Source organism: Erpetoichthys calabaricus, chromosome 15, assembly GCF_900747795.2.
Source record: "Erpetoichthys calabaricus chromosome 15, fErpCal1.3, whole genome shotgun sequence".
Classification (NCBI taxonomy): Eukaryota; Metazoa; Chordata; class Cladistia; order Polypteriformes; family Polypteridae; genus Erpetoichthys; species Erpetoichthys calabaricus.
The window spans coordinates 99,152,367-99,172,278 of NC_041408.2; the positions used below are offsets into that span (position 1 = coordinate 99,152,367).

The 19,912-nt window shown below is 36.2% G+C and overlaps 1 protein-coding gene across 22 annotated transcripts in view; it reads left to right on the forward strand.

Moving 5' to 3' along the window:
- nrxn1a (neurexin 1a) overlaps nt 1-19,912 on the forward strand; it is a 1,087,315-nt gene that overhangs the window by 555,205 nt on the left and 512,198 nt on the right. For all 22 annotated transcript variants that reach the window (XM_051919388.1, XM_051919392.1, XM_051919399.1 and 19 more), the window contains 3 exons: nt 1,617-1,739; nt 16,407-16,788; nt 18,572-18,762. In XM_051919388.1, coding sequence (XP_051775348.1) covers nt 1,617-1,739; nt 16,407-16,788; nt 18,572-18,762 — 696 coding nt within the window. The remainder of the gene's footprint in view (nt 1-1,616; nt 1,740-16,406; nt 16,789-18,571; nt 18,763-19,912) is intronic.

Sequence of the window (19,912 nt, forward strand, 5' to 3'; positions counted from 1 at the left end):
CAGATTGGCCACCCTCTTTTAGTAACTTGGGTTTCATAAAGTATGCAGAATAAATATTTTATTGTGATGTTAAGGGTATTTAATCATTTAGCAAATAATTCAACTGCATGTACAGATTCTCATAGAATATTGTCATAGATTAGTATTGCATTTGACTGATGCCTTAATCCAACACAAGTCAAAATGCAGTAAAATTGTCAGTAACACTTTAGGTCTGCAAAAATGCATCTATAAATGTCATAACATATATACAAGGTATCAGTAAGGTGTTAATTAATCTGTCCAATGTGACCTTCCTAACAAAGCTTCATTTTGGAGTGTTTTGATGAGGATAAACCAAGATACATTTCTCTTGATATTCCATATTTAGTATCTGACCTGTGAATTCTTCATATTAACAAGTAATGTTAATATCATGTCAATATGCAACACTGCACAGAGATGATTAACCGATATACTGATGTTTTATAAGCGTTATGATGACCAAAAGAAGCCTTGTTAAGGTACATTATCTTTACATACCTGTAATAATAAATGAGTTATAGATACATTTTTGCAGTACCTAAACTAAAGTGTTACCAAATTGTCTTTGTATACTCTTTTGTACAATGTGAGCACAGGTCAAGGTCACCCAGTGAGCTGGAAAACTTAATTGAACCAGCAGCCTTATAATTTAAAGTCTGTCTTGATGAACTCACTCCCAAAATAAGCAATCTTGCCTCAACACAATAATTTAATTAGTGTCTTTTTTCCTTCCTTCAGAATGAATCTTTCCACTTGTGTCTCTTTTAAGAGCATTATAAATGACTTTTCATTGCTTGTGTGTCATCAAACTCGTTACCACACAGATGGGTTTTGAAATCAATTGTTTGTAGCTGGAAGGTAAACCCCAGTTGTAAATGATTATCCTTAGCCACCCTTGTGTTAAAACTAAAATGTCAAAAAAGATAAATGCTTAGCTAAATAGTTATATCCTGTAGCCTCAAGACAGAGTGCAGAACAAGGTTGCTGCCTTTGTATGCATTTCAGACACATTTTTCAAGATTGGTAAATTGAAAATCTTTAATATAGATATTAAAAACCAGGTGTAATGTAGTATACAATCCAATTGGGAACGATGGTAAAAAATTCAAAACAGTTCTGCTGCCTTAGACTTGTCTTCGTATTCGTTTTTTTTTTCTACTCTCTAATCATTGAAAACAATGCCTTTATAAAAGTGAAATATTCTAGGAAGGCATTATGGAATCAGGCAGAATACATTGTAGGTTTGTCTGAATTGATCTTTCCTGTTGCAATGGGGAATAGAAAATGGCAAATTTGATTGAGTGCAAGAAGTGGGTCAACATGTTCGACAATCTCTGGGACTTAAATTGAAAATTGCAACCCCTAAATTGGATCCACATGTTGATTGCTCCCGTTTATGACAACCAAATATATCATCATTTAACCTACTTTTTCTGCACCCTTCTCTGCTGCACAGCTTATTTGTGGATTTATAATATATGAAGTTTAAAAAGACACCCTGTTTGATTTTTTTAAAAATGTACAGTTGTGACTATGAGGATTACTTTGTGTTGGTGAAGGTATGCTAAACCACACTTTGGAATATCCCACAGGCAAGGGTCCTGAAACAATTTTCGCTGGATATAACCTCAATGATAATGAATGGCACACAGTTCGAGTAGGTCGGAGAGGAAAAAACCTGAAGCTGACTGTGGATGATTTGCAACCATTGGAAGGTAGGCAATCAATTAATTTCTTCTTTTTTGTCATGAATTGTTCTGGTAGAAAATGGTTTTACTGGCCATGCAAAAACAGGAAAGAGTTAACCTGGAGTGTTAAGATATACCAGGAGAACAGAGATAATATATAAATGCTTTTGTATCTCTAAGTATTTATGGAAACAGAAATTTTCTGAAGTTGCTAAAGTGCAAGTGACACAAAAAAGATGCCACAGTGATATTGTTATAAGACAATTTGTAATTATAAAGTCTACTCTTAAAGATCCTTCTAAGCTGTCAATGCCTTAATCTGTTTAGTTAAGTTATGTGGTCACAGGAAGCCAGGGCCTATTCCAGTCAAAATAAGCCCAAAGCAGGATATCAGTCCATTGCAGGATACACACACACACACACACATAACATCCAAATTTATAACTACTAATTAAACTAGCACATGAATGAAACACTGAGTACCTGGGAAAATGTTGTTTAGGCTTTGAAAGAAATGCAAACTTCACATAGTCAGTGAACAAGCTGGGAACAGAAATCTGGCTTCTGGAGCTGTGAGGCAGAGGTGTTAACAACTGCACCACCATGTAGTCTCATAATCTTCTCTAATTTAATTTAAAATAATTTCAGACTGATGAGAATATTTTCTTGTAGTGTGTCTATTAAAAGCAGTCACCCCTTGAAGGTTTTCACTTTTCATTGTTAAGCAACATTGAATTACAGTGGATTTAATTTGGCTTTTTTGACACTGATCAACAGTACGCAGATTCTTTAATGTCAAAGGGAAATCAGATCTCTGCAAAGTGGTCTAAATTAATTATAAAGAAAAAACACGTAATAATTGGTCAAATTCATTTTTTACCACTTCAAATTGACACACCTAAATCGCCACTGGTGCGGCCAGATGGTTTGAGAAGTCACTTCAGTTAGTGCAATGGAGATCACCCATCTGAGGTTTCAAATGACTGTACTATAAATGCACCTAAATCTGGAAGGTCCAACTTGTAGAGAGTCAATATCATGGCCTAACCTTACACGATGAAGACAAAAGAACATTCCAAGCAACTCTGTGAAAAAGTGATTGAAAAACAAGTCAGGAGCTGACAAGAGACAAAAACTGTCCTTGTCACTAATCCTCCCTTGGAGGACAGATAAATAAATCATTAAGAAATGTAAAGAGTGAGGCAAAGCTGTAAACCTCTCCAGCTACAACAACGTTTATTTATATAGCACATTTTCATACAAATGATGTAGCTCAAAGTGCTTTACAAGATGAAGAATGAGAAAAAAGACAAAATAAATATAAAAATAAAATTAGGGAACACTAATTAACATAGAATAAAAGTAATGTCCAATGGCCAGACAGAAAAAACAAACAAAAAAAAACTCCAGACGGCTGGAGAAAAAAAATAAAATCTGCAGGGGTTCTGAGGCCACAAGACCACCCAGCCCCCTCTGGGCATTCTACCTAACATCAATGACCTCAATCAGTCCTCACGATATTCAGGGTTCACATGGAAGAACTTGATGATGATGGTCATGTGGACTTCTTACCTTTAATCCATCAACGTAGGGACATCATGGAGCTTTGATTGCCACCACAGAAAACCGGAAAAAGAACAGAAGAGAAAGTAGGGGTTAGTACAGATTTCGGAGCCACCATGAAAGATAATGATAATTAATTGAATATACAGAGCATCAGGATTAAACTAAGATGAAGCTATGAGAAAGCCATGTTAAAGTAATGTGTTTTTAGCAGTTTTTAAAAGTGCTCCACTGTATTAGCCTGGTGAATTCCTATTGACAAGCTATTCCAGATTTTTGGTGCATAACAGCAGAAGGCCACCTCACCACTTCTTTTAAGTTTAGCTCTTAAAATAATAAGCAGACACTCATTTGAAGATCTAAGATTATGATTTGGAGTGTAAGGTGTGACAGATAGGGGGCGCTATCGCTCCCTTGAACCCTTGGATCAGACGCCAGACACCAGATAAACGTCCAATAATTGACTTTATTATAATAATACAGTGCACCAAGCACCCTCCACTATACTCATAAATAAACAATACACAATAACAATAATCAATAATCCTCTACTCCCAGATGCGTTGCCACCCTTCCTCCCGACTCAGCTCGTCCGTCTGGGATTTCCCAAAGTCCTTTATAGTCCTTGACTCGGAAGTGCTTCTGAACCCTCAGTCCATGTGACTTCCTAGCACTTCCGGATCAGATCAAAACTCTTCTTTTTCATCCCGGAAGTACGTCATTTCCTCTGTCGCTGTGACTAAGACATACTTACAGGTTATAGGGGAAATAGAAGTCCTTGCTCTTTCCTGCAGTGTCCCCTGGAGGTCCCCATGGTATCCAGCGGGGCAGTGATGTAAAACTCACTGTCCATGATGCCCTGCTGGAACTTGGGGCACCTCTATGTTGCAAGAAGGGCTCCACCTGGCGGTCTGGGGGTATTGGCCATGATGAACAGCCGGCCATATCCCACAAAGGTGAAAGGCATTCTGAAATATAGGATGGAGTGAGATTATTTAAGGCTTTGTAAACCATAAGCAGTATTTTAAAGTCAATTCTAAATAACACAAGTTACCAATGTAGTGACATCAAAACTGGAGAGATGTGCTCGGCAGGCAGTCCACATAAATGAGTGATCATTCAAGAAGATGAAGTCCACCATGAGATCTATGAGACCTCTGACGGAGTTACATGTTACAATGACCAAGTTTAGAAAGGCTATGCAGACAGCAACAGTTGTTCAGGTGCTTCACTGAGTTGCAGCCTCATGAAAGGGTGACATAGAGTAAGCCACTGCTAAAAGAAAAATGTACATGAAGAGTTTGCAAGAAGACACGTGGGAGACTCTGAAGTTAAATTGAAAAAGATCCTATGGTGTAATGAGACCAAAATTGAGCTTTCTTGCCATCATATTAAATGCTGCATTTGCTGTAGGTCAAACGCCGTACATTATCAAAAACACAGCATTCCCACCATGAAGCATGGGGGTGGCAGCATCATGTTGTGTGCAAGCTTCTCTTCAGCAGGTCTGGAAGGCTTGTGAGGGTAGGGGATAAACTGAATCTCAAGCCAATCGACAATTTGTGGCTCGATTTTATAAAGACAGTTCACCCATAATCTCTGTGCAACATCACAGAACTTGAGGATTTTTGCAAAGAAGACGTAGAAAATTGTAGGGTCCAGATTTGCAGAGCTGACAGGCATCAGTCCACACAGATTCAAGGCTAGAATGGCTGCCAAAGGGGCTACTATATACTGACTTGAAAACTTTTTCAATCAGTTATTTTTTTGTTTCATATTTGAATGAATGTAGACCACTTTGTAGAGATATGTTTTCACTAACATTAAAGGGTCTCTTTGTGTTGATCAGGGACAAAAAAGCCAAGTTCAATCCACTGTAATTCAATGTTGTGCCATTATTAAATTGTGAAAACTTCCAAAGGGGTGAATATATGTACTGTATATTAATACCCATGACAAAAGTGATCACCTTTCTGAATTTTTACACAATTTGTCAACAATATCTGAAAAACAGAAATTAGGTTTTAAAAGACAAAAATCTGTTTAAAGTCTGGAACTGGATAATTAGGTTAGAAAATAGATTGACAAATGAAAGGAACGTCTGATTAAGAAATTTGCAGGAAACAAACATAGCAGTTACCTGCCTTCTTATTGCTTTCTCTGCCAATAAAGAGTCAGAATCACAGACCCATAGTCTCTCATTTTAATTTATAGGACACTGGTTTCTTTTCACTTTTTTTGCTTTTATTTGTTTTATTAATGGACACTACATTCATTGCTCCATTCCTTTTCATTTGGTTCGCTGAACTCATTTTTCTGCTCTGCTGCAGTCATGTTCATTCCTCTTAGATACTCATTTTAAAATGCAAAGATGTCATTTTTTGACAACTTTACATTACTTCGTTGCACGCTTACAGTAATAAAATCTTGCCTTTATCCTGCTTTGAAGATAGTTAAAAATATTTTGTTGCCTAGGTCACATTGTGTTTATGAACTAAAATATCAATGAATCTTAATTTCTAATGCTTTTTGTATTAACCTTTTTTATTTCAAATTGAACTTTATTTTCTTTTTAAGCAACAGTGATTTTTTTTGTATTTATTATAGTTTCCAACTAATTTGTCAAAGAGCTACAATATACTGTACATCTATTTTACATTTGTTACAGATTAGAATTGCATTGTAAATGTAAGTTTATGAAGGAGTTTTCAGCTCCCAGTATGTTCTCCAAATTTGCTTTTAAAGGGCTGTTAGTGTACATTTGCTTCAAAATTAAATCAGACATATACCAGCAAACTCACTGAATGTAATCATCCTGAATAACCCAAACACTATTTTTCAGATGTTCTCTTGTATAATGATTCACATACGACATGTTGACTCCAAGGACAGAGTAATTCATGACAAATTTAAGCAACTCTGCCTTCAAGTGAAATTTTTTTTTTTTTCATTGCATAATAAATTACTTGAGTGAGAATATACATCAAGACCTGAAGCTACCGTGGTACCAAGAGAAAATAGGAGAATTATCATTAGACTCAGCAATGTAAAACAATTCATACCAAATAGGTCTTCTGCCTTTGCTTCTTTAATCTTTTCAATGCATTTGTCCTATCACAAGTCGCCGTTTCAGCCAATTTCCTAACCTTAAACAAAAACACTCCAAGCTACACATTTGCTTTTTGTAAATTTGTATAAATATACAAAGAAAAAAGAATGAAATAGTGTGTGTGCCATAACTCAAAGTACTTCCCCTGTGGCTTCCATACGTTCTACTACCCATGTGCACACAGACATCAGGTCAAAATGCAGAGAGCAATAACTTTTACCTCGTTAAGGATTGTGACTAAATTTGCTAATGGGGCTCCTCACCATCACTACAGTCCTGTTCCTCAGTTTCTTAAAAATGTTTTTCTGTCACATTACCATTACATTTTTGTGGCTCCCAAGTCGGGCATAAGGACTTCTCTGACTACTCTTCACCACACAGGAGGCTGTCCCCTTGGCGATGCCTTCTAGGATCCTGGTAAGATGATATCATCTCCGCCACATTCATTTTCTTTTCCTTTGGTGTTATGTTGTGAAATATTTGATACCCAGGTTTACAAACTTAATTCTACTTTTATTGAACTAAAATTTTCAAACCTGTGTTATACATTTTGCGGGATCAGGCGACTGTAGTCTTCCGCAGCACAATCAGGTACAAGGCAACAGAGACCCTTTCTATCCCAGGACAAACTCATGCACACACCAGCACTTACATTCACAAAAGTATTTGATCGCCGATTAACCTAACACACATTTGAATGTGAGAGGAAAATTATAGTACCCAGAGAAAAACCCATGGAAACATTTGGAGAAGGTGCAGGCCTGGCAAAGGATTCAAACCATGGATGCTGGATCTGTAAAGCACAAATGCTAATCACTCTGCCTCTGTACTGTCCCCCCTTTTACAGAATACAAGTATCAGCATATTAAAATAGAGAATCCAAACATGTTAATTGTAGTTTTATTCATTAAATCAACCCTAACCCAACATATTGTCACAAACCTCCCCTGAAATCTTTGTCTGTCCATCCCAAGATATCCTAAGGCACACATCAACACAGTGCCAGTTAAGAGCCTGCCAAAGATGATCTCACATGGACAGAGGATGAATATGCAGACTTCACCCAGAATCCTGAACTTGGAGTCAAACCTGGATCACGAGGCAGCAAAACTAACCGCTGCTTTAGCACTAATGTGCCACCCAGTAGTTTTCGTATTACATTTAATTTTAACTTTTAAATAGAAGACTATCCAACAATGCCTTTCACTGATGTCCTTAAAATGGAAGACATGTGAAATCAAGAGAAAATGAGTGAGTCTTGAGTGATAAACTCATATTGCGTCAACAATATTGTTATTTATAAACTTGACGGAATGGCAAATTTCAAAAACTCACTGAGGCCTTCTAGTTTTGATTTTTTCAATAAGTTTTAAATATCCTTAATAGTTAAATACATTATAAATATATAGGTATTGATGACTTCTTCTTCTTCTTCTTTCGGCTGCTCCCATTAGGGGTTGCCACAGCAGATCATCTTCTTCCATAATATAGGTATTGATGACATTTGGTCCTATTTCTTACTTAGACATACAGTACTTCATATAATCTGAAAAATGGCTTTTTAAGAGAGTTAGGGGAGTTATTCTTTAGTAACCGCATGTTCATGAATAAAACTGTCACATGTCAGTAACTTTCACTCCTGCAGTTGTTTCTTTCTTTTATAGGTAGGGCTGTGAAGGTATGCCTTCACTGCTGTGTGTTCCATATCTCCTTTTATTTATTTATTTATTTATTCTTTTTTCCGACTAGGTCCATAGAAATATTAGGGAAGTTGAGTGTGAAAACATGCCAGGAAAGCTTTTGTAACTCTCACTGCTTTCATTTATTTTAATTGTATTCCACTATAAGCCCAAATGCATAATTTCATGACTGCTATTAGACCTTCCAAAAGCAGAAAAGTTAATTAAATAGGATCTGCAGTTAATTCTGCCCCTGAAACACAGGCTCTGCATCACTGAACGAGACGGTTGATTTCTGTATTGACAAGGGCATTGGTATTTGTGCAAGTAACGGCTCTCTGGTCAAAGTATTGCAGTAGGACGTGATTATACAGATATATTTGAATTTATTTTTATTCTGTCACATATTTAAACAAAACATTAATTACTTAAGGTCAATATTTGAATAATGTCTTTATTTTGTAAGGAGATGTTTCCTTGGAGAAGTACAGTAAAAAATACAGTTTTGCTTCATTTTTTTTAAAACAGATGCTGTAGATTTGATAGCAAAAAGCATTATTGTTTTTTTTTTCTAATTTATAGATAATTGTTTAAACACTCAGAGCAGTTTCACATAATTTAGTCTGCTTTTTTAGGGTAAGTGCCTGTGAAAAATCGAAGAGTAGGTGATTTAAATCTAACTAGGGTTTACAAATTTGCAACACAAGCAAACTGTCTGCTACTCTTAGTTGGCACAAGTAAACATTCTAAATAAATCTGAAATTCAGAAACATGGCTTTCACTCAGTTAAAGGAAAATAGGGAAAATGTAGCAAGGACACGTCCATTATCTGTCCGCACATTGTCAATTTCAGAGATGTTGGGGAGAGGCCGGAGTCTAACCTGACAGCACTAACCACAAGGTAGGATCCAACTCTGAAAGGTGTGTCAGCCATAAAGAGTTCAAAATATTTAAAGAGTATAAGGGATCCTCTGTATGAGTTGGGAAGACCATATGTCATCAAGTGTGAAGAGTAACTGAATCATTACAAAGGATGAAGAGGATGGTGCAACTTTTGTTTTTCCCTCATCAATTTACTGACATTCTCAATATGACCATATTTCTGGCATTGAATTTCTCCCTTATCTAATTCAACACTTTTAATCTTTCTGTGTATAACGCAACTAACACTAGTCATGTTTTTCTTTTCCTGGAAAAATGTACCCATTCCCTTTAGGGGTGTGCCAGTAGGCCGTTTATCTCATTCAAATAATTAATAAAACAATACAAACGGTGAAAGATTATACTAGCATTGTTATACAGGGAGAGGTTGGGGATTGTTTCCGGTGTAGGTTAAGGTACTGCTACAGATGACTATTTTCATTTAAAGAAATGGTTTAATTCTGTTTTATTTGCAAACAATACCATTTTTTATTATTTGAAATAACAGTACAATATTTTAAATGAAACAATTCATAGCTTCACTACAAATTGCAGCCTATAAAGTATGTTGAAGTACAGAGATAAATCATTTTTCCTTTAAAAAAGTGTAATATTTTTATTTAAACAAACAATTCACTGCATACGAGTAACAAAGAAATAAATGAAAATTTGTAATAGGCTTTAAGTGTGTTGGCCTAATTGCTTGTATTTGACAATTTAACAGCAACGTCTTGAATAAAAGTCTGGGAAATAGCTTCATTTAAATTTTATACAGAAGCTCTTGAAGGAAAAAATGATTGCATTATTTTGCAAAATATTAAGTTATTACATATTAATTATTGCATTGTTTCACAAATGTATTGCATTATTATGGAACAGTTTTTGAATTACTTTGCGAAAGTATTGCATTATTTTGCAATAATTATCACATTACTTCACATTATTATTCTTACCTAAGTTCATCAACAGGAGAGTTTCTTTCTTCCCCATGATACCATAACTATGGAAAGGGCCAGAAAATGTCTAATCATCACTTAGAAGAAAGTTATAATATAAAATAAATTTTTGGAACATCAGGCCTTCCATAAAACACTTTGAAACCAATGGCTTTATTGGTCTTGCGGTATTTGTGTATTCTTTATTCCCTCCACTTATTTTTGAAATTAACATACTGCTGGGTGCTCTGATTCAGTGGGGGCTCGGTGGTCTTGTGGCCCTGGAACCCCTGCAGATTTTTTTTTTCCTCCAGCCTTCTGGAGGTTTTTTTTTTCTGTCCTCCTGACCATCAGACCTTACTTTATTCTTTGTTACTTAGTATTGCCTAATCTTATTTTTATATTTTTCTCTTCTCGTTTTTCATCTTGTAAAGCACTTTGAGCTACCTCATTTGTATGAATACATGCTATATGAATACATGTTGTTGTTGTTCAAATTTTGATGTCCAAAAAAAAAATGCCTATAAGTCAGATTTTACAAGAATAAAGTGCATGACACTGCAGTGAGCCAGTTAACTGCCTTCCATCACAGGCCTAGTGCTCTTTTAACTTAAAAAGTTTAACCACTGAAAGAGGATGGACACATTAGATGCACTGTAAAGATAAATGGCTGGCTAATGTTGAGGATGTGACAGTTCAAACTGGTTATGTTCCAGTTACCACCCCATCCCTGCAGGTAGCAACAATTCCAACTTCCAACCTCCCAGGCTTTAGAACTTGTTCTTCCTCTCTGCCATTTAGGTTGCTTGTTTTACTTTCTCAGCAACAGGGTTGAGGGTTTGAGGATTGGAGTTTAATGCCATTCTTATGACATACTGAGCTGAATGCTAAGTTCAAATCCAATGTCATCAATGGTTTTTTATAAAATCAATAAATCATTCAGTGAACAGTGAATACTCCTCATTTTTTATTGTTGGATTTTTTTTTCTAAATATTGCATTTAATTGACACTGCTGTTGGCAACCTTGCTATTAATTTTTTAAATGCCTCCTATCTAAAAGAGAAAGCAAATTATCAAAGTAAAAATGAAACGTAAACGAACACAAAACAAATGAAGCATTAATGATACAAAGAGTGACTACACTTTTGAGGAGGGTTGAGGTAAGCTTGCAATTAAATGACAACAAGAACTCCTTTCTGTGTAAGATATGAAACAACTAGTACAGACTCTAAATGCTTAGCAAATGAAATAAAATACCAAAGTTTTATCTGGCTGTTCCACATCAGATCAATATTACCAGCTATTGGGTATTTCTTATGTTTTTGTTACAGCTTTACAGGCTCTTTTGTATAAAACTAAAATATTAGTCATAATAAATATTTGATGTATAATGATTAAATCAAATATTTATTTACACTGCCTGAAATTGTTTGGAGAAATTTTTGTAAGCTGCTCTTCGGCTTAACTTTTCATAAATTATGTCTATATTACGGCACTAAACCATATAGTATAGTAGTGCCAGCTTTGTGTCATTATTTCCACAGTTCCCATCTCCATGAAAAGTACCTGAATAAGGTGCAAACTGGGAAGCATAAAAGATGATAGGCTTCAGTTCTGTGCTAATAAGAAAACTATAGAAAAATGTAATTATCTTTTATTTTTTTTATTTCTGTTTTATGACATATATACATTAATTCTCAAACCAATTCAGGGTCACTGAGTAGCAGCATATCTTTGTAGGAACCAGTCTTGGGTGGGGATCCAGCCATTGCAGGACCCACACACCCACATTCATATAATGGCCAATGTTTAATTGCCAATTAATTTTTAAATTTACCTCTTAGTTTTATTTTCACTTCCCGAGATTAAAAAAAAAATTCTGAAGTGATTACACATGCAAGTAGCAGCTGTTTAAGTTTTTTTAGGAAAGCACAATGATCTCTCTGATGACTCTGAAAACACACTCAACAGCCTACATACTGTAGTGCAGAGCAAATTACCGTAACATGGCACTTGGGTAATGCACTTAATGATCTGGCACCTCCAAATGAGCTCTGAAACAAAAGAGTTCAAATAGGTACATATCTGAATCACAGGTATAAGAGATAAATACTGCTTTAATAAGAGTAAATCATGAGCATATTGAAAAGTAAAGTGACAGTGTTTCTGATTAACTAGAAGGTGCATCCATCCATTTGAGTGTTTAGCCGCATCTGTTATTTCTATTACCTTAATATATCCCTTTCAAACCATGCTATTCTGTTTAATAAATTCAAGTGAACGGTATGCTACAATTGGAGCTCCCAAATTTTTTAATGATTTGATGCCACACAGAGATGGCATAATCAGTTGCTATTCACTAGCAGACCTGTGTGGGCATAGGACATAGGAGTATAGGACATCAGAGGTGTCTCCATTTTGAATCATCAGCAGTGGCTTGGTAACACATACAGGTACTCTTCCAGTAGAGATATGCAGTAGTCCAGACATGTCAAGACCAAAACCAGGACTAAGAGTTGTGCTGCTTACTCTGCCACATATGATCTGATCTTGCAGGTGTTATACAGAATTAATATTGAAGAACAAGAGACAGTTGCAGCATGGTCAATGAAGGACAGCTGATCATTGATCACAACCTCAAAGTTGTGTACTACTGTATGTCACTGGGTGTTAATGATCATAAGTCGAGCTGAATAGGTGTTGAAAAGATGGGCTAACTTTGATAACAAGAAGGGCTGTCTTTGCCAGACTGAACTGGACATGGTGCTTCTTCATCCATATTGAGATATCAGTGAGACATGCTGTGATTCTAGCTTATACTGTGTTGTCTTCTGGAGGTAACGATGGGTATGGATGCATATCATTGGTATAACACTGCTATGAGAAGCCATGAGACTGGGTGTTGGGCCTAGTGAGGAGATAAGGAGAGGACCCAGTACCTATGCTTGGAATTCATGCTTGTCTGATGCACCACTGACATCTCTTCTAGCCAGTACATATGGTAGGATCTAATTGAGAGGTAGGACTTAAACCATCTGAGAACAGCTCCAGTGAAGCTAAGGTCAGAGAGGGTGGCAAAGAAAGACTGATACAAAAAATATAGTTACATATAAAATCATATCAATAGAAGCTGAAATATAATTTACAAATAGCTGGAAGTCAATGGGAAGACTAAACCTGCTTTATGACTGTGCAGTTCTGCCTCTAAGGTTCAGCCTATTCCTGTATTTATTCTGTAAGGATGGATGAAGATCACCAAGCATTGGCAAGGCTGTCTGAAATGTTTATTAAAAATATATATATACAGTAATCCCTCCTCCATCGCGGGGGTTGTGTTCCAGAGCCACCCGCGAAATAAGAAAATCCGCGAAGTAGAAACCATATGTTTATATGGTTATTTTTATATTGTCATGCTTGGGTCACAGATTTGCGCAGAAACACAGGAGGTTGTAGTGAGACAGGAACGTTATTCAAACACTGCAAACAAACATTTGTCTCTTTTTCAAAAGTTTAAACTGTGCTCCATGACAAGACAGAGATGACAGTTCCGTCTCACAATTAAAAGAATGCAAACATATTTTCCTCTTCAAAGGAGTGCGCGTCAGGAGCAGAGACTGTCATAAAGACAGAGGAAAGCAAACAAATCAATAGGGCTGTTTGGCTTTTAAGTATGCGAAGCACCGCGGCACAAAGCTGTTGAAGGCGGCAGCTCACACCCCCTCTGTCAGGAGCAGGGAGAGAGAGAGATAGAGAGAGAGAGAGAGAGAGAGAGACAGAGTTTGTTTTTCAGTCAAAAATCAATACGTGCCCTTTGAGCTTTTAAGTATGCGAAGCACCGTACAGCATGTCATTTCAGAAAGCAGCTGCACAAAAGATAGCAATGTGAAGATAATCTTTCAGCATTTTTAGACGAGCGTCCGTATCGTCTAGGTGTGTGAACAGCCCCCCTGCTCAATCCCCCTACGTCAGGATCAGAGAAAGTCAGCGCAAGAGAGACAGAGAAAAGTAAGCCGGGTAGCTTCTCAGCCATCTGCCAATAGCGTCCCTTGTATGAAATCAACTGGGCAAACCAACTGAGGAAGCATGTACCAGAAATTAAAAGACCCATTGTCCGCAGAAATCCGCGAACCAGCAAAAAATCCGCGATATATATTTAAATATGCTTACATATAAAATCCGCGATGGAGTGAAGCCGCGAAAGGCGAAGCGCGATATAGCGAGGGATTACTGTATATGAAGGCAATTAAAAGTCAATATTTAAAATTTGATTTTTTTAAGAATGTCAGCTACACCAGGATAAAGTCACACCCCAAGTGCTGGTCGTTAAATGAAATTTGGCATGACTATCTGCACTGTTTTGATTGAAATCTTGACATTTTTGCCTGTTCTGTAATTCATGAAAATATTTTCACTACAGCCTTTGCTAAGTCTAAGACTTGGAATAGGATATCTGTTGGTAGTTCACAGGCATTTTGATAGACTCAGGGATCTTTGCTTACTAGAATTTAAACATTTTAAAGACAGGTTCTGCTGCATTATTGGTTCACCTGGAGATTCTTAGCTTTGTTTTTTTAAGAACTGATGGCTGCACCTTTTCTTCTTTTTTTGTTTTGATATTCAACTTTTTATTATGTGACTGGTAAATCTTCTGCTTTCGTAACTTATAGCTTCTGCAATTAATAGGAAAGTGACTTCAGTCCAGCACACATCCACGCCACCCTACTCTCCCATAAACTACTGAAATGTTGTGCCTGACTTTTTAATTCAGTGATTATGATGAAATACGACTTTAGTCTTTACCTTTGGACAGTTTATTATATGTGCTCTTAATATGTTGATTGAATTTGTGCAATTGGCACAGACGTTATCGTGACACAGTTTTTCCTGCTCAAACTGTGTTGCTTCAGTCACTATTTAGAATACAGTGCTATTCTTGAAAGCAAAGACTGTTTTATTACAGGATTTTTTTATGGTAATAATAATTATTAATAATAATTCTTTGCATTTATATAGCGCTTTTCTCACTACTCAAAGCGCTCAGCAATTGTAGGTTAAGGGCCTTGCTGAAGGGCCCAACAGAGCAGAGTCCCTTTTCGCATTTACGGGATTCGAACCGGCAACCTTCCGATTGCCATTGCATATCCCTAGCCTCAGAGCCACCACTCCATCCTGGTAAGACAGCAGTTGAGATGGATAAATGTATAGGAAAGTAAAGTGAAGTAAAGTTCTTGCTTACTGGAAACTAGATTTCATCAAACAGAACAGTAGCATGTCATGGAATGTTCTGACACAAAGTTGTCAATTAACATGGCTGTGGCGGCAGCCATAAGAATTGTCAGGCAGTATATTTAAAACATTAAAACACATGCGCTGTCGCCTTATTGGGGCATCCAGTGTAGTGTGTGTCCATTTTGTCTGTGCCTGAGTTTTTTTTCCCTGGTACTCCAGTTTTTGCCCCACATCCCAAAGATAAGTGTGCTAGGTGTGCTAGTGTAAATTGGTTTTGTATGAGTGGATGTGAGTGTGATTATGAGTGTAAATGTACCTTTCAAGTGGACTGGTGATGTATCCAGCGTTTGTTCCTTTCTAGTGCGTAGTGCAAACAAAATATGCTCCTACAACCCTGAAATGGATTAAGAGCATTTGAAAATTGATGAATGGGAAAATTAAAAAGTAATATTTATATTTATTTTACATTATAGTCTGCATCTCTTAATTTTACGTGGTGAAATTTACTTTTTGATGATTATTCAGTAAGTGTATATAAATAGAAATTAGACTAGGAGAATAAGAATACTCTACCTAAAAAAATCAGTTCTCTCTATACAGTATTGTATTCTTTCTCGAGGGAACAAATTAAGAATGAACCACAGTGGAAACATTTATATTGAACCTTACCTGCCATAATAATGTAGAGGAGTCCACATATGATTATCAGATATTCTGCTGTGCAAAATTCCTGAAACTGGACATATGGTACTGTATGTCTGCTCTTCTCCTGAACCTTGCCAAGATTTATTTAGCTAAAAACCAATTGATATTTCCACACTCAAGTATATTTCAGATATGACTTTGCAATGATTTGACAAAATCTCAGAAATGAATAAAATATTGATTTGGTTTACCAAAACATTATGGCTTCCCTGCAGTGGGTTGGCACCCTGCCCGGGATTGGTTCCTGCCTTGTGCCCTGTGTTGGCTGGGATTGGCTCCAGCAGACCCCCGTGACCCTGTGTTCGGATTCAGCGGGTTGGAAAATGGATGGATGGATGGATTATGGCTTCCTTCTTTCACCTCCATAACAATATGGATGACCACATTAACTTAATCTTAATCTCAATTTAGGTTCTACAGTTTTTTGTTTTTTTTACTTTGATGAAGTTTGCCTTAAGTGTTAAAATAAATAATTAAAAAAACAATAAAAGCAAAAACCTTTGATTTCTGTTGTTTAATACATTTAATGACTATCTTGTTTATTTTTTGAAGGTCAAATGGCTGGAGACCACACGCGGCTTGAATTTCACAACATAGAAACTGGCATTGTGACAGAACGCCGGTATATGTCTGTAGTGCCTTCAAACTTCATTGGCCACCTGCAGAGCCTATCGTTTAATGGAATGCCATACATCGATCTTTGTAAAAACGGAGACATCGACTACTGTGAACTTAACGCTTTGATTGGCTTTAAAAACATCATTGCTGACCCAGTTACGTTCAAGTCAAAATCCAGCTATGTGGCCCTGGCTACTCTGCAAGCGTACTACTCAATGCATCTGTTTTTCCAGTTCAAGACGACATCATCAGATGGATTAATCCTGTACAACAGTGGGGATGGTAATGATTTTATTGTGGTGGAGCTGGTCAAAGGGTAGGTAGCAAAGGAACTAATTCCATCTTTAGAACTGTTTCTATAAACTCTGATTACCTTTTTTAAAATATGGTACATTTGTAATATGGTATGGGAAACTATCTTGCAGTTGGTTTTATAGTTAATTTGATACCTTATACCATATAAAATATAAATGATCAAATATTTCCATTAATATTTTTGTGGAAATTGTAGTAATCCACAGCTAGATATTTATTAGAGCTAAATATAATGAATTTGTGCTTGAAGGAAATCCCAGTGTATATGTCAATGGCTATGTTTTGGTCTGCTTTTGCAAAAAAATAGCAATATTACCCTTTTTGTTTAAGCATTTTGTTTTTGTTCCTGGATCTTTCTAGCATTCTCTTGAGAAATCATGTTAATTCTGGAGTTAATGTATATTTTCACTAGCACTCCACAAATGTGTTTTCTTTTGGGATGTGTTGACTATGCCAGAGACCCTTATGTTATGGGATTTTTGTGCCAAAAGTCATACAAACCTAAAACAAATCCATTTGCCATCTGTCACATAAAAAGACAATATGATTTCATTGGATAAATATAAAGAAAACTAACTGCAGAATTAATCATTTTGTTTGCAATGTATGACAGTTGGCAAAGTAAGTGTAAAGTAAATCCGTTTAAAAGCTTTTTTTTCTTTTGTGTTTGCCATTTTACTTTATTCTGTGCAATGAAAAATTAAGGTGTTTGGCTGAGTATCCATGTGTTTGTGTATTTGTTCAAGTAAAGAATATAGCTGGATGAAACTTAAGATGCTTCATGACTAAGTGTAGCTTTGTTTGTGGGTTTGTTCGCATTTAAAACAAAACCTAAAATGTGGACTGCACTTAAATGAAATCTTTGAATATTTTTCCAAAGTTTTCTATTTTTTTCCAAGAAAATGTTCACAAGGTGAATGCAATGTATGTAATAATAATTGCTACTTTACTAAAGTGACAGTAGTAAGAAATCAGTGATTTTAAATTTAAGCAGATAACTAAGAACACATTGTATAGTAGTTAGCCATAGTATCCTATACTTTCGCTTTATTAAGAATTTCCACAAGTGTTTGGAATTTGGATTGATTTTGAAGATCTTCTTTACAATATGCACGGCTTTCTTTGAAGGTCATATATTGGAAGTCAGCAACAGTGTTGCTAGCTTGCCTAGTTTTTCCTAGGAGAGCCTTTTAATAACAGAAGAATTACAAATGTGTTTCCTTTATGCTTTAGACATTTGTGATGTACAACACAAATTGATTCTGGAACACTCAGTGACAAAGCGATGATTGTAATCTGACATCAGTGTGCTGTGATCATATCTGCAAGCTATTTGCTGCCTTTCATTTCAAACCAAGGCACTTCTCCAAGTCAGAGTCATATCTGATCAATTTTCAACTTATACACCTATTCCCGGTGGTGATACCAGTTAGTAATGAATGTTGTGTGGTTTTTGAATACCCTGGAATCTTTTCAAAATTATACAACTAATTGTTAATGTATTTTGTTCCAGCCAGTTTTAGATAGAGGAGATGGAACAGATTATCTTTGTGACAATTGGTTCTAGATAGATGACTAGCATAGTTGAGGTAGCACAAACCCTCTCAGTCTTGCATGATTGGACAATTTAGGATTGATGAACAGAATAATGACAGTTTGGGTCAAATGAACGCCAGGAAATGCTTGGTTAAATTGCAAATTTCTACTGAAACTGTGATCTATCATTATGGCTTAGCCTGTGAAAAAATTATCAGAGTAAGCTAACACTTCTTGCATTCTTTCAGATATTTACATTACATCTCCGATCTGGGAAACGGTGCTCACCTAATCAAAGGCAACTCTAACAAAGCATTGAATGACAATCAGTGGCACAATGTGATGATTTCAAGAGATACCAATAACCTTCATACAGTGAAAATTGACACAAAGGTGACGACCCAAACCACAATGGGGGCCAAAAATCTGGACCTTAAAGGTAAACTGTATGTTTTAATGTTAGTCCCAGTTTCACATAATGCTATTGTTATACTACACATGTACGACTGTAGAGAAAAGGCAGGAATAATTCAAAGTTTAAAGAATGCCATCCTGAATACTAATGTTAGCTCACTGCATAAAAAGACTGTTTTTAGGTGCAAGTACCCCACTGTGCAAATACAAAAGTAAATAAGCAAAAAGCTAAAAAGTAATATTAATGGCTGCTTTTTAAATCAATTTATTCTTGCAGGAGTTCATGGGTCAGAGATACTACCCTGGACCACACTATTCTTTATAATTTGAGCACAGCATCTTCAAAATATAATTTGTGCCTTTCATTTACGAGATGCATTAATGTCAGTCATGAATGCTTCAAGATTGAGAAGGCAGAAGAGCGGTATCATTTCAACTTTATTAGTGCCCACCTCCCATACCATGATCTCAAATCCGTGAATCATGGATGAATAGTAATCAGTTTAATAATTACAAATGATTTGCTGCAATTTACCACAAATAATGCTGCATGAGCCTTGCAATATTATACAATGTAGACCTATGCTAAGAAAAGTGGATGTGGTGTAGGTTAACGTATGGTACTTAGCAAGAGTGTGCAGGTGATCTGCCTCCCTGTCCAGCATATTAGAAGGAAGAGAAGTGGAAGAAGGTAGTGAGCTGTGGTGAGCCCAGACCAGCATAACATAACATGTTCTATTATATTTAAGATGAAACTGAACTATGTACTTCTGATGTGGATGCAGATGAAATGATGAACACAAATAACAATATTGTCAACATTATTTATTGGGTGAACTGGATGGTATGTAGTTGGGCAGTCTTAGCTTTTGAAGTCTATGGAATAGCCATGACAAGCTATTTCTCACCTCTGATGGCCTAAATAATTAATTGACCAGAACCACCCTAAAAAGGAAAATATTTGTTATTGTACTACCAAATGATTCTTTACAGATATAAATACAAGAAAACATATTTATAAAATTATTTTTAAAAATTGCATGTGACTCAATTAAGTTCATTAGTTGATGAAACAGAATTCAAAAAACACTTAAATATCAAGGAAACAATTCTGCCTAGGAGACACCATATTGTAATTAACAAAAACTGAGTTTTTATGACTGCGGTGGGTTGGC